Source organism: Acipenser ruthenus, chromosome 56 (assembly GCF_902713425.1).
Source record: "Acipenser ruthenus chromosome 56, fAciRut3.2 maternal haplotype, whole genome shotgun sequence".
NCBI classification, from domain to species: domain Eukaryota; kingdom Metazoa; phylum Chordata; class Actinopteri; order Acipenseriformes; family Acipenseridae; genus Acipenser; species Acipenser ruthenus.
Genome location: NC_081244.1, coordinates 6,756,497 through 6,772,401, shown reverse-complemented (window position 1 = coordinate 6,772,401; position 15,905 = coordinate 6,756,497). Strand labels below are relative to the sequence as shown.

Genomic DNA, 15,905 nt, shown 5'->3' with positions numbered 1-15,905 from the left:
TCTTTTAGGGGGGTGAGGGAGGGAGGGAGCAGTTCAGTCTCCATGCCTCAAGTCTGCCCTGGACTGGAGGGAGCCCCCTTTCTCTTAGGGGGGTGAGGGAGGGAGGGAGCAGTTCAGTTTCCATGCCTTAAGCCTGCCCTGGACTGGAGGGAGCCCCCTTTCTCTTAGGGGGGTGAGGGAGGGAGCAGTTCAGTCTCCGTGCCTCAAGCTTGCCCTGGACTGGAGGGAGCCCCCTTTCTCTTAGGGGGGTGAGGGAGGGAGGGAGCAGTTCAGTCTCCGTGCCTCAAGCCTGCCCTGGACTGGAGGGAGCCCCCTTTCTCTTAGGGGGGTGAGGGAGGGAGGGAGCAGTTCAGTCTCCATGCCTCAAGCCTGCCCTGGACTGGAGGGAGCACCCTTTCTCTTAGAGGGGTGAGGTAGGGAGGGAGGGAGCAGTTCAGTCTCCGTTCCTCAAGCTTGCCCTGGACTGGAGGGAGCCCCCTTTCTCTTAGGGGGGTGAGGGAGGGAGGGAGCAGTTCAGTCTCCGTGCCTCAAGCCTGCCCTGGACTGGAGGGGGCACCCTTTCTCTTAGGGGGGTGAGGGAGGGAGGGAGCAGTTCAGTCTCCGTGCCTCAAGCCTGCCCTGGACTGGAGGGAGCCCCCTTTCTCTTAGGGAGGTGAGGGAGGAAGGGAGGGAGCAGTTCAGTTTCCATGCCTTAAGCCTGCCCTGGACTGGAGGGAGCCCCCTTTCTCTTAGGGGGCTGAGGGAGGGAGCAGTTCAGTCTCCGTGCCTCAAGCCTGCCCTGGACTGGAGGGAGCCCCCTTTCTCTTAGGGGGGTGAGGGAGGGAGGGAGCAGTTCAGTCTCCATGCCTCAAGCCTGCCCTGGACTGGAGGGAGCCCCCTTTCTCTTAGGGGGGTGAGGGAGGGAGGGAGCAGTTCAGTCTCCGTGCCTCAAGCCTGCCCTGGACTGGAGGGAGCACCCTTTCTCTTAGGGGGGTGAGGGAGGGAGGGAGCAGTTTAGTTTCCATGCCTTAAGCCTGCCCTGGACTGGAGGGAGCTCCCTTTCTCTTAGGGGGCTGAGGGAGGGAGGGAGGGAGCAGTTCAGTCTCCGTGCCTCAAGCTTGCCCTGGACTGGAGGGAGCCCCCTTTCTCTTAGGGGGGTGAGGGAGGGAGGGAGCAGTTCAGTCTCCGTGCCTCAAGCCTGCCCTGGACTGGAGGGAGCACCCTTTCTCTTAGGGGGGTGAGGGAGGGAGGGAGCAGTTCAGTCTCCGTGCCTCAAGCCTGCCCTGGACTGGAGGGAGCACCCTTTCTCTTAGGGAGGGAGGGAGGGAGGGAGCAGTTCAGTCTCCGTGCCTCAAGCTTGCCCTGGACTGGAGGGAGCTCCCTTTCTCTTAGGGGGCTGAGGGAGGGAGGGAGCAGTTCAGTCTCCGTGCCTCAAGCCTGCCCTGGACTGGAGGGAGCCCCCTTTCTCTTAGGGGGGTGAGGGAGGGAGGGAGCAGTTTAGTTTCCATGCCTTAAGCCTGCCCTGGACTGGAGGGAGCTCCCTTTCTCTTAGGGGGCTGAGGGAGGGAGGGAGCAGTTCAGTCTCCATGCCTCAAGCCTGCCCTGGACTGGAGGGAGCACCCTTTCTCTTAGGGGGGTGAGGGAGGGAGGGAGGGAGCAGTTCAGTCTCCATGCCTCAAGCCTGCCCTGGACTGGAGGGAGCCCCCTTTCTCTTAGGGGGGTGAGGGAGGGAGGGAGGGAGCAGTTCAGTCTCCATGCCTCAAGCCTGCCCTGGACTGGAGGGAGCCCCCTTTCTCTTGGGGAGTGGAGACCAGGCCTCCAGAGGTAACAGGATCGTCTTGCATTCAGATTGCATTAACATGAACCCAGCAGTGACACCCAGAGCCCTTGCACTAAAGCCTTCAAATCCATTACTGGCACCACAGCTCTCATGTCATTTTATACAGCTGTGCTGTACTCGATAATGAAAAACATTCAAATACTGCACACAAAAATACTTTGGACAACAACAACAAAAAAGGCCACCAGTCACCATTGTGCAATTCAGAATGCAGCTAATCTGCTAAAGAGGCTGGCAGCAAGACAGTAATCAGTCATGCAGCGGTTTGAAGCCTGCCAGACTTCACTGAGAGCTGAAATCTTTCTTTAACTGGGGCGGACGCTGCTTTATAAGGAAGTATTAGAAAAGAAAGCACCAACCAGGCGTCTCCTGGCTGCAGTAAAATGTGTTTTGCTGAAAGTGCTACACAATGGGAGTGTCCCATTCCTAGTCATGGACTGCAGTGCAGCTCAGCAAGATTGCTGAAGCGAGTGCCGTGCAATACAGCTGCTCTAATCCTGCTGAACGGACAGTGAAACACAGAGAGAATATAAACAGCAAGGCACATTGAACTAGAGTTAAAAATGCTGGAGACAGATTCCCAGCCTCCTGCTTCTGCTCCCCCCTGCTCCACTCTCTCTAGGACCCAGCCTCCTGCCCTAGTGCCCCCCCTCTCTCTAGGACCCAGCCTCCTGCCCTAGTGCCCCCCCTCTCTCTAGGACCCAGCCTCCTGCCCCAGTGCCCCCCCCTCTCTCTAGGACCCAGCCTCCTGCCCCAGTGTCCCCCCTCTCTCTAGGACCCAGCCTCCTGCCCCAGTGCCCCCCCTCTCTCTAGGACCCAGCCTCCTGCCCCAGTGCCCCCCCTTTCTCTAGGACCCAGCCTTCTGCCCCAGTGCCTCCCCTCTCTCTAGGACCCAGCCTCCTGCCCCAGTGCCCCCCCTCTCTCTAGGACCCAGCCTCCTGCCCCTGCCCCAGTGCCTCCCCTCTCTCTAGGACCCAGAATCCTGTCCCTGCCCCAGTGCCTCTCCCTCCCCCTGCTCCCCCTCTCTCTAGGACCCAGCCTCCTGCCCCTGCCCCAGTGCCTCTCCCTCCCCCTGCTCCCCCTCTCTCTAGGACCCAGCCTCCTGCCCCTGCCCCAGTGCCTCTCCCTCCCCCTGCTCCCCCTCTCTCTAGGACCCAGCCTCCTGCCCCTGCCCCAGTGCCTCTCCCTCCCCCTGCTCCCCCTCTCTCTAGGACCCAGCCTCCTCCGGCAGAATATAAAAAAATCTGCAACACAAAAAATGAGAAATTCTGCAGCAGAAAAGGCAAATCCAGTGGTACTTCTGCAGCGGCTGCTCACAAAAGATAGCATGGAGATTCATATCCTGTTACATATTAAAGTGTCAGAACGCAATTGAAACGGTTTCTGTGCTAGTGTTTTTAATGTTCAGAGAGAGGACATCAATTTAAACTTCCAAGTGCACTGAACCAAACGTCAAAAACAAAATCAGCCTGTGTGTGTGTGTGTGTGTCAGTGTGTGTGTGTGTGGGTCAGTGTGTGTGTGTGTGCGTGCATGTGCGTGTGTGTGTGTGTCAGTGTGTGTGTGTGGGGGTCAGTGTGTGTGTGTGTGCGTGCGTGTGCGTGTGTGTGTGTGTCAGTGTGTGTGTGTGCGAGTGTGCGTGTGTGACTGTGTGTGTATGTGTCTGTGTGTCAGTGTGTGTGTGTGTGTCTGTGTGTCAGTGTGTGTGTGTCTGTGTGTCAGTGTGTGTGTGTGTGTGTGTCAGTGTGTGTGTGTATGTGTCTGTGTGTCAGTGTGTGTGTCAGTGTGTTTGTGTGTGTTTGTGTGAGTGTGTGTGAGTGTGTTTGTGTGTGTGTGAGTGTGTGTGTCAGTGTGTGTGTGTGTCTGTCTGTGTGTGTGTGTCAGTGTGTGTCAGTGTGTGTGTGTGTGTATGTGTGTGTGTGTCAGTGTGTGTGTGTGTGTATGTGTGTGTGTGTGTCAGTGTGTGTGTGTGTGTGCGTGTGTGTCAGTGTGTATGTGTGTGTCAGTGTGTGTGTGTGTGTGTGTGTGTCTGTTCCTCTGTGCATTCAGACCCTGCAGGACCCAGCTCAGCCAAACTCTGCACGGCCTCCTCTTTCATCCAGGGGAAGGTCCAGGGCTGGGTTTGGAGTTAAAAGTTTGACCCCCGGGGTGCTTTATTGAGTAACCCCATCGCTGGATCACTACAGTAGCCGTGTATCTCCAATCAGAGAAACCCACAAAACCAAAAAAAAATAAATAAATAAAAAGGGGAAAGGGGTTCGAGCGCCTTGTGCGACACCCAGGATCGGTAACTTAGGAAACCGATTTGTCATGCATGAAATATTGAAATACTTCACTTCAGCTAATCCTTCATAAATTCACATAACAGAAGATGCAATTCCAGTATGACTGCAACTCCATATAATAAACCCATCTCGCAGTAAACAAACATGACTTCCTGCAGAGCATCATTCTCAAAGGTTAATTCCTCTTTAGATTTCATTCAAAACTCACTGAATATTGAGTATAATAAAGTCAGTGTAATGCACTTGTATATGTTATGTTTGTTGCAGTTATTTGAGAAATATAATTACATTAGATTTGATGATTTAAAATGTGGATCTTTGCCGTATAGCTCTGCGGTATTAAAAGTTGTATAAAGGTCCGTGTACTGTCCGTGATGATTCCGCCCTATCGTTTTTGCAAATCGTTTTTTCTATTTCGGTTTTTCATAAAAACAACAATGACCGGTTTTTCATTTTCCAATTTCTGAGTTTAAAGTACAGAAACTGATTTAGGCTTGTTTCTAATTTGTCATATTGCTTTTTGTAACAAAGTATTCGAAATGGAATAATTTGTAATACAAAACTAAATAATAAACTATTTAAAAAAAGAAAAAAAAAGTACTGATGCGTGCTCTACTCGTATCGAATGTGTCTCGTTGTTCTGACAGCAGTGTGGCGTACTGGTTAGGGCTCTGGACTCTTGACCGGAGGGTCGTGGGTTCAATCCCAGGTGGGGGACACTGCTGCTGTACCCTTGAGCAAGGTACTTTACCTAGATTGCTCCAGTAAAAACCCAACTGTATAAATGGGTAGTTGTATGTAAAATAATGTAACAATTGTAAGTCGCCCTGGATAAGAGCGTCTGCTGAGAAATGAATAATAATGACGTTTTCTGCATCAATACATTGATATCTATATCTATGGATACCCCCCCCCCAAGTGAAACAAATTGGGTACCCGTGAAAGGGGAGCTCTAAACATACGTGAGCTTCCTGGACAAATGTGCTGTGATAATATAATCCAGTTAAGTTTATAAAGTTAATTTATAAAGCCGGATATAAATATTAAGAACCGTACCTGGATTTTTTCCCCTCTCCCTTATTATTTTTAGTATTATTATAATGCACTGTACCTGAGTGATGCAAGGATGATTATTATATTAACTTAATGTAGCCCCACGGCTGTATTGTAATACAGTACTTTGTAACAGCTGCTAAATTAATTAATAAATAATGCTGCTAAACAGACAATAAGCACAGGCCCGAAATGACTGCATTCTCATAACAGCGGGACACAGAGAGTTGGCCGTGTCTGACCTTTTTTTTTTAAAGGTCTTGAAGGAGCTAAATATTTTTTAAGATATTAAATGTTGTGGAGTGTTTTCATGCTGCAGTGGGGGGTTCTTTTGTAACAGAATATGGAGAAGGGTGGGGGTGAATTCTGTTTACAGTTTCGCACTGTATCGCAGTTCCTTCTTTTGTAAGAGCTGCAAACCGCAGGGAGAGGACATGTCAGCATCTTACAGAGCTTGCCATAGGATCACTAAAGGGGGCTGGCACGCTTGGTTGAATAGGTCTGTGCCTCTTCCGATACGTTAGTATATCTATCATTGTTTAAGTGTGTCCCTGTTAAAGAAGCATTAACACATTTTTTGTGAAGTGCTGTCTCTGTCTGAATAAAGACTATTATTATTTATAAGCAGACGTCCTTATCCAGGGCGACTTACAAGATATCACATTATTTTTACATACAATTACATTATTTTTTACTGGAGCAATCTAGGTAAAGTACCTTGCTCAAAGATACAGCAGCAGTGTCCCCCACCTGGGATTGAACCCACGACCCTCCGGTCAAGAGTCCAGAGCCCTAACCACTACTCCACACTGCTGCCCTACACTCCCTCACTCCACACACTCTTTATCACCTACTCTTGGAGATTAATTTCACAGTCTATTATTTATTTTTGTATTACAGATTGTTCAATTTCGAATATTTTGTTGCAAAAACCAGTATGAAAATGGGAAACAAGCCTAAACTCAGAAATTGGAAAATGAAAAACCGGTTGATTTTAGTTTTTATGAAAACCCGAAATAGAAAAAACAAGTCGTTTTCTGGTTTTCTGATTTCCGATTTAGAATGCAAAAACGATTGGCCGGAATGTTCACGGACCACCCGTGCTCTACTCGTATCGAATGTGTCTCGTTGTTCTGACAGCGGTGTGGAGTAGTGGTTAGGGGCTCTGGACTCTTGACCGGAGTGTCGTGGGTTCAATCCCAGGTGGGGGGACACTGCTGCTGTACCCTTGAGCAAGGTACTTTGCCTAGATTGCTCCAGTAAAAACCCAACTGTATAAATGGGTAATTGTATGTAAAAATAATGTGATATCTTGTAACAATTGTAAGTCGCCCTGGATAAGAGCGTCTGCTAAGAAATAAATAATAATGACGTTTTCTGCATAAATACATTTATGTCTATGGATGACCCCCCCCCAAGTGAAACAAATTGGGTACCCGTGAAAGGGGAGCTCTAAACATACGTGAGCTTCCTGGACAAATGTGCTGTGATAATATAATCCAGTTAAGTTTATAAAGTTAATTTATAAAGCCGGATATAAATATTAAGAACCGTACCTGGATTTTTTCCCCTCTCCCTTATTATTTTTAGTATTATTATAATGCACTGTACCTGAGTGATGCAAGGATGATTATTATATTAACTTAATGTAGCCCCACGGCTGTATTGTAATACAGTACTTTGTAACAGCTGCTAAATTAATTAATAAATAATGCTGCTAAACAGACAATAAGCACAGGCCCGAAATGATTGCATTCTCATAACAGCGGGACACAGAGAGTTGGCCGTGTCTGACCTTTTTTTTTTAAAGGTCTTGAAGGAGCTAAATATTTTTTAAGATATTAAATGTTGTGGAGTGTTTTCATGCTGCAGTGGGGGGTTCTTTTGTAACAGAATATGGAGAAGGGTGGGGGTGAATTCTGTTTACAGTTTCGCACTGTATCGCAGTTCCTTCTTTTGTAAGAGCTGCAAACCGCAGGGAGAGGACATGTCAGCATCTTACAGAGCTTGCCATAGGATCACTAAAGGGGGCTGGCACGCTTGGTTGAATAGGTCTGTGCCTCTTCCGATACGTTAGTATATCTATCATTGTTTAAGTGTGTCCCTGTTAAAGAAGCATTAACACATTTTTTGTGAAGTGCTGTCTCTGTCTGAATAAAGACTATTATTATTTATAAGCAGACGTCCTTATCCAGGGCGACTTACAAGATATCACATTATTTTTACATACAATTACATTATTTTTTACTGGAGCAATCTAGGTAAAGTACCTTGCTCAAAGATACAGCAGCAGTGTCCCCCACCTGGGATTGAACCCACGACCCTCCGGTCAAGAGTCCAGAGCCCTAACCACTACTCCACACTGCTGCCCTACACTCCCTCACTCCACACACTCTTTATCACCTACTCTTGGAGATTAATTTCACAGTCTATTATTTATTTTTGTATTACAGATTGTTCAATTTCGAATATTTTGTTGGAAAAACCAGTATGAAAATGGGAAAATGGGAAACAAGCCTAAACTCAGAAATTGGAAAATGAAAAACCGGTTGATTTTAGTTTTTATGAAAAACCGAAATAGAAAAAACAAGTCGTTTTCTGGTTTTCTGATTTCCGATTTAGAATGCAAAAACGATTGGCCGGAATGTTCACGGACCACCCGTGCTCTACTCGTATCGAATGTGTCTCGTTGTTCTGACAGCAGTGTGGAGTAGCGGTTAGGGGCTCTGGACTCTTGGTCGTGGGTTCAATCCCAAGTGGGGGACACTGCTGCTGTACCCTTGAGCAAGGTACTTTGCCTAGATTGCTCCAGTAAAAACCCAACTGTATAAATGGGGAATTGGATGTAAAAATAATGTGATATCTTGTAGCAATTGTAAGTCGCCCTGGATAAGAGCGTCTGCTAAGAAATAAATAATAATGACGTTTTCTGCATAAATACATTTATGTCTATGGATGACCCCCCCCAAGTGAAACAAATTGGGTACCCGTGAAAGGGGAGCTCTAAACATACGTGAGCGTCCTGGACAAATGTGCTGTGATAATATAATCCTGTTAAGTTTATAAAGTTAATTTATAAAGCCGGATATAAATATTAAGAACCGTACCTGGATTTTTTCCCCTCTCCCTTATTATTTTTAGTATTATTATAATGCACTGTACCTGAGTGATACAAGGATGATTATTATATTAACTTAATGTAGCCCCACGGCTGTATTGTAATACAGTACTTTGTAACAGCTGCTAAATTAATTAATAAATAATGCTGCTAAACAGACAATAAGCACAGGCCCGAAATGACTGCATTCTCATAACAGCGGGACACAGAGAGTTGGCCGTGTCTGACCTTTTTTTTTTAAAGGTCTTGAAGGAGCTAAATATTTTTTAAGATATTAAATGTTGTGGAGTGTTTTCATGCTGCAGTGGGGGGTTCTTTTGTAACAGAATATGGTGAAGGGTGGGGGGGAATTCTGTTTACAGTTTCGCACTGTATCGCAGTTCCGTCTTTTGTAAGAGCTGCAAACCGCAGGGAGAGGACATGTCAGCATCTTACAGAGCTTGCCATAGGATCACTAAAGGGGGCTGGCACGCTTGGTTGAATAGGTCTGTGCCTCTTCCGATACGTTAGTATATCTATCATTGTTTAAGTGTGTCCCTGTTAAAGAAGCATTAACACATTTTTTGTGAAGTATCGTCTCTCCAGATATCTGCTTGAATAAAGACTACCTTCTTTATCACCGACTTAGATTGATTTCATTTTCCGTCCCTGCCGTCTTTATTTATTTTTATATTAGATTATTCCATTTCGAATACTTCGTTACAAAAAGCAATATGAAAAATGGGAAAACAAGTCTGAATCAGTTAGTTCAATCAGCTGTTTCACGTTAAAGAGCCGTTTTCGTACAATGAATATTCTAATGTCGTTTTTTAATACTTGAACACATGCTTATACATTAACAAAGAGAACATCATTACTCTCCCCACCCATTGGCTGGCATTGTCTCTTCAACTTGCACACATATAGAAATGTTACTGTTTTATACAAGCAATGCTACTCGACAAGTTATGTACAGGAACATAAACGATTTTGTTTTGTGTTAAAAGGCATTTCTCAGTTGTTCTGAAGAAGAGCAGGTCAGAGGCAGACTTCAAAGCATTTCTTCAAACATTCCCTGTGTGAAAGCTTCTCTGCTGGTAAGCACAATTCAAGATTTTAAGTTACACTTCATAGTTATATATGATAAGGGAAATCAGTTGCTGAAAAAAAGTATTGCTATTGTGTGGGGCAGGTGAGATAATTAGTCAAATGATTCAAAATGATGCTTTAATTGCATATTTTTGAGGGATCATAAATACATTGTACAAACTTTGCAGATGAGCTTCAGCAAGACAGAAGTAGTTCTATTTTGACTGATAAATTGTATAAACTTTGCAAAGCTTGCAGTAGCTAAAATGAAGGTCAGAGTGAAATAAAACAAGCGCAAGAGCATATTGTTTTGCAGGAAGCTTGGGTGCGACTGTGGGCTGGAAGCCCTGTGTTAGTTTGAAACAGGACCAAGCTCTGGTATCGGGGCTAAACACAGCCTAGACTCTGCAATAACAAGCAGGGATTACAAACAATACATAAGAGATGGGGTTAGGACTGAGGCGCAGTGCTGAGCCGCTTGTTCATGGGATAGGTGTGCTCATGCTGTGTCTCATATAGGACTGCTACACTGTGTACCAGACTAGATTATTATGTGTTTATTTAACAGACGCATTTATCCAAGGCGACTTACAGAGACTAGGGTGTGTGAACTATGCATCAGCTGCAGAGTCACTTACAACTACGTCTCACCCGAAAGACGGAGCACAAGGAGGTGAAGTGACTTGCTCAGGGTCACACAATGAGTCAGTGGCTGAGGTGGGATTTGAACCGGGGACCTCCTGGTTACAAGCCCTTTTCTTTAACCACTGGACCACAGCGCCTCCTATGTATGTGTTCATGGAACTGTGTACTTGGGGTCTCATAATCTAGCATTAAATGATCATTAGATGTAAAAACCTGTTGATCTGCATGCTTTGAAATAATGCGTGTTTTTGTTTGATTTGTGAATAAATGATATAGATTTGCACAACTTTTTGGTGCGCTGGGTTTTATTTTCTAGTGTATATTTGAAGCCTGAACCAAGGTTGAATGTGTCTGAGTGAACATTAGTGTGTCATTTTCCTAACACTTGTTTTTCATCAACATTTAAACTGAACATTTGTGCCAGTTTCTTAATTACATTAACTTTAATGACTTGAAGCAATGTTGTGTAAAAGTGCCCTTAATGCTTCACCGTCCTGGCTGATATTCACGCTCTCACATGTTTTTCAGGGGCACAGCACTTGCAACATCATGTCTTCTGTAGGAAATGAGACAGTGGAGATGGCAGCGCTCGGTCGACCCTTCCAGCTGGGAATGCTGTATGACTGCCGGAAGGATTCTCTTATTCCAGGTAGATATTAAACATTAATTTTCACTTTGGATCAACTAATAACACACCTGAAAATAGAGGATTCTGCTAAATATTTCTGATATAAATAATGTGACTAAAAATGACAGCATGTACATTTTGCACTGACTTTAAATAAGACATCCTGCAGATGAATCCTTTTGCTGTTCCTTTGGAGTTTGTCCTAATGCGAGTTGACTGTATTCTGATAAATATATCCACTATGACATTCATCCTGATTGCATTACAGGCATCACACTGTGGGATCCAGAGGAACTGAAAAAGGACACTGAAGAGCGGTCCCAGCCTAAAACAGAGTTCAGTGTCACGGCCTCAGACTCCATTGAAGACAAAGCTTCTGCTTTAAAGGCATCTGCTGCACTGAAGGCAAGTCTACTGGGGGGTTTGGTTGAGATCGAAGGAGCTGCTAAATACTTCAACGACACAAAGAAATCTAAAAAGCAATCCAGAGTCACCCTAACGTACCACACAACAACACGATACGAGCAGCTGACTATGAAACATTTGGGCAAAGGGAAAGTATCTCATCCCAACGTGTTTGAGGACGGTACAGCAACCCATGTGGTCACAGCTGTGCTGTACGGAGCTGATGCATACTTTGTATTTGACCGTGAGGTCTCCACAGATGAGAAACAGCAACACATAGAGGGGAATATGAAGGTAGCTATAAACAAACTAAAAGCAATTACTGTTGAAGGGGAAGGCTCACTTGACATGACAGACACAGAGGTGGATGATGTTAAAAAGTTTAGCTGCACATTTCACGGTGATTTCCGACTGGGATCCAATCCATCTACTTTCCAAGATGCTGTTCAAGTCTACAAAACCCTTCCGAAGCTGCTTGGGGACAATGGAGAGCATGCAGTGCCTGTCAAGGTCTGGCTGTACCCATTAATCAAGTTAGACTCCAAGGCAGCCAAGCTTGTACGAAACATTAGTGACCAGTTGGTTACATGTTCACAGACAGCTTTAGAGCAGTTGCATGCAGTTGAAATGCAATGCAATGACATGATAGAAGAAATTGTTCCCCAAACATTTCCTGAGGTCGAGGAGAAGATCCAACAGCTGAAACAAACGAGTCAGCAGTACAAGCTGAGTTTCATGAGACAGTTAGCAAGTGTGCTGCCAGCCATCCGCGGCGGTGGGCAAGAGGAAGGAGTGCTGGCAGAGGTTTTACAACACAATGAAGAGTCTCCTTTTAACACAAAGTGTCTTAATGTGTGGCTGGACAGCAAACAGAAAGAAATGAACGCAGTCAGAGGGTATCTTAAGAAATTGAAGGAAAATCGAATCAAAGTTCTGTCATCAGGGAATGAGCTAGATGAACTACTGTTCGACCCTGAAGTTGAGAAAGTTGTTTGCTTTACATTCACCTCACTGCATGAACCTGAACCCTATCTACAAGATCTTCACAACTATCAAGTGAACGTCCCTCACAGTGTAACACCTGATCAATATACCCAGCAACACATACAGAACTGGGTGTCCAATGAATCTATGCAGAAGATGAAAATGTGTTTGAAAGTATTCCTTGAATTAATAACGGTCAACAAGGAGAATGAAGAAACAAAGTTCCTTGTAACTTCAAAATCAGATGAGAAGTTTCCTGGAGCTTGCATTCTTCTGTATGAAAATGGATCTGACAGCACATATTTTGAGTTCCCATCGAAACCTGACACCCCTGAGGTTTGTGGTGTGACACACGACAGTGTGACTCTGAAGCTGATCCCTCCCAGTAGTGATGCTAATAATAAAGTGACATGCAGAGTGGAATATAAATGCACTGATCAGGAGGATTGGATAATTAAAACAAACACACCCACTGTATCAGGCTTACAGGCAAACACTGAGTATGAGTTTAGATACACAGCAGTGGGCATGCTGGGATATCCTGTGAGCAGTGACACCACCAGCAGTGTGAAGACTCTTCCAACAAGTGCACCTGGCAAACCTTCAAAACACAAGGCAACACCATCTTCCATAACGATAACCTGGGAGAAGCCTTCTGTCATTGGAGACGGGGTCACTATACATGGGTACAAGATTGAATACAGAAGCAATGAGGCCAGCAAATGGACAGAAACAACAACTGATAAAGAAGAATACACTTTGGAAGGTCTGGATAAGAAAGCATCCTACATAATCAGAGTTTCCTGTGACTGTGGAGATCTCGGCTCAAGCGCAGCTAGTGAGGAGGCTGTGATAGAAACAGCACTTAAGATTAACATTGAAAAGGACCGCACACTGTGCACCAAGATAAAAGGAACAAGGGATCCTAGTATTTACAAGCTTACATTAAAAAAACAGACAGCTGGACATTTCCACAAACTTGTCTTTGGAAGAAAGCCACTCAGTGTGATAAACAGAACCATCATGGTCCTCGGAGCGACTGGATCAGGGAAAACCACCCTCATCAATGGGATGATCAACTACATCCTGGGTGTGGAATGGGAAGATGACTTCAGATTCAAGCTGATAGATGAAGAAACCAACAGATCACAAGCTCACAGTCAGACATCTGAAGTCACTGCCTATCAGATCTATCATAAAAAAGGATTCAAGGTCCCACACTCCCTCACTATTATAGACACACCCGGGTTTGGAGACGCCAAAGGCATTGAACAAGACAAATTGATCACTGAAAAGATAAAAAACTTTTTTTCTTCCCCCGATGGCATGGACAGTATTGATGCAGTGTGCTTTGTAGTCCAGGCTGCTTTAGCACGTCTCACACAAACACAGAAATATATATTTGATTCAATTCTCTCAATTTTTGGGAAAGACATTAAAAACAATATACAAGTACTTGTCACTTTTGCTGATGGAAATCCACCTCCTGTTTTAGATGCTATCAAAGCCGATGGTGTGCCTTGTCCTAAGAGTGACAACGGTGTTCCTGTGCATTTCAAAATCAATAATTCAGTCCTGTTTGTGCCTAATGCAAGAGGCAGTGAATATGCAGATCAAGATGTTTGTAACAAAATTACATGGAGAATGGGTTCAGACAATATGAAAAAATTATTTGACAATCTAGAAAAAATGGAGACAAGAAGTTTGCTGCTGACAAAGGAAGTTCTTGCTGAGAGAAAACAGCTGGAGGTTACTGTGGAAGGATTGCAAACAATTATCAAAGTTGGTCTGAGTAAACTGGATGAAATAAGAGAAACACAGGCTGCACTGGAACGTCACAAGCACTGCATAGAGGCAAATAAAGACTTTGAGTACGAAGTGCCGATTACAGTGCAGGGAGAGATAGATATCAGTGAAAGTGGAACCTTTGCAACCAACTGCCCCACATGTCACTTCACATGTCATCATCCCTGTACAACTGATACATTCAAGTACTGGTGTAAGGCAATTCATATTCGGGGGTCCTGTAGAGTCTGCCCTGGCGAATGTAACTACAGTAATCATTTACTACAACAAACATTCAAATGGGGTCCTGTAATCAAAAAAGAAAAGAGAACATATGAGAACCTGAAAAAGCAATATGAGGAAGCAATGGGGAAAAAGATGAGTGCAGAGGAAATAGTGAAAACCCTTGAGCAGGAATTCAGTGCTGTTAAAGACAAGGTTCTGGGTCTAATTGAACAATTATCAAAGAGTCTCTCTCGACTTCAAGAGATTGCCCTACGTCCAAACCCACTCACAACTCCAGATTACATTGACCTGCTGATCCAGTGTGAGGAACGAGAAGCCAATCCTGGGTTTAAAGAACGCATGCAGTCATTACACCAAGTAAGGGAGAGGGCAGTGATACTGCAGAAGGTTGCCAAGGGGGGTCTGCTTCCAAGGGAACAGGAAGAGTTGAAACAAAGTAAATGGGAAGCAGGTAAAGGGATCTTTACAAACTTCAAAGGCTGGTTTACAGGGGGCAAAAAAAATAAGATAAACTAGGTTATGTAAATCTTGTTTTCCTTTTAAAAATACCTGGTTTGTATATGACCTAATAATAACACCACTGTATCCTGTGGAAATTCAACTGAATTATTTAAACTATTAATTTCTTTAACTCCTAGCTATATAAATAAATAAACTTTTTAGAGCAGTCACTAAAACAATGCAAGTGCTGTGTATTGAGATTGTGATTTTGTTAAAGGGATTCGGATACATTACTTTGACTTTCTTGTTATTCATCATATTGTGTATTCATTCAAACCTGTGAGAACATTTATTATAAACAACAAAATAATGAATTGCTGTGCAGAGTAAAGATGAGTAAAAGCAGGTACGATATCAGTAATGCCACCAGAACAGCCTGTTTAGAATATAGATCATTTCTGATGCCATCCTTTATTAAGAACTGCATCACCCAAACACATTGATTAGAGCATTTTGTAGGACAGTAATCAGTCATTTGCTTTTGTTGTAAAACCTTTTAATTAGGCTAATAGTTAGAACTGTGTTACTGCTTTGCAACGGTGAAAGAGACTTTGTACTTCCTCACCGGTGAAATATGGCTTTCATTTGAACATTTTTAATACAGGTAGCTTATTTGATTTCTTTTTATTATTATTATTATTATTATTATTATTAAACAAATGTATCACTGTCATTTAAACTGTCTTTGTTAATCAATTTTAAATAAATACATTTGTGAGTTTCTCATGTGCGAGTTGAAGTTATTTATGTTTAAGACCTAACACTTTGCCACTCTTAAAACCAACTCCATCAAGCTGAAAAACACACAACACATATATATTCAATACTCAATAAAACAACAGAAAGCACTGTTCTTAAAGCGAAGTGTTAACAACTGACCTTTGCTGTACACAGAACACAAAGCAATGTTCTTAAAAGGTAACTATAATACCTAAAACACAAAGTACTGCTCTTACAAGTATTACTAATAATCAGTAATTACACTATACACAACATCACTGTTATTACAAATATTAGTAACAATACCTGACACACAAAGTACTGCTGTTACAAGTATCACTAATACATATATATATATATATATATATATATATATATATATATATATATATATATATATATATATATATATATATACACACACTATTATTATTATTATTATTATTATTATTATTATTATTAATTTCTTAGCAGACGCCCTTATCCAGGGCGACTTACAATTGTTACAAGATATCACATTATACAGATATCACATTATTATTTTTTTTTTACAATACTCACAACAGAAAGCGCCATTCCTAAAGGTACCTGTAAGTGTGCAGTATTATTACTGAAAGGGTCATTACACACTCCTATTACAGAAATGAGAA

General features: G+C 43.7%; 1 protein-coding gene across 1 annotated transcript in view; it reads left to right on the top strand.

Annotated features, from left to right (window-relative positions):
• Positions 1-15,261, top strand: part of LOC117404269 (uncharacterized) — a 30,353-nt gene extending 15,092 nt beyond the window's left edge. Inside the window, exons 2-4 of the mRNA XM_059017369.1 lie at positions 9,260-9,349; positions 10,515-10,635; positions 10,883-15,261. Coding sequence (XP_058873352.1) covers positions 10,536-10,635; positions 10,883-14,550 — 3,768 coding nt within the window. The 5' untranslated portion in view covers positions 9,260-9,349; positions 10,515-10,535 and the 3' untranslated portion in view covers positions 14,551-15,261. The remainder of the gene's footprint in view (positions 1-9,259; positions 9,350-10,514; positions 10,636-10,882) is intronic.
• Positions 15,262-15,905: the final 644 nt, after the last annotated feature.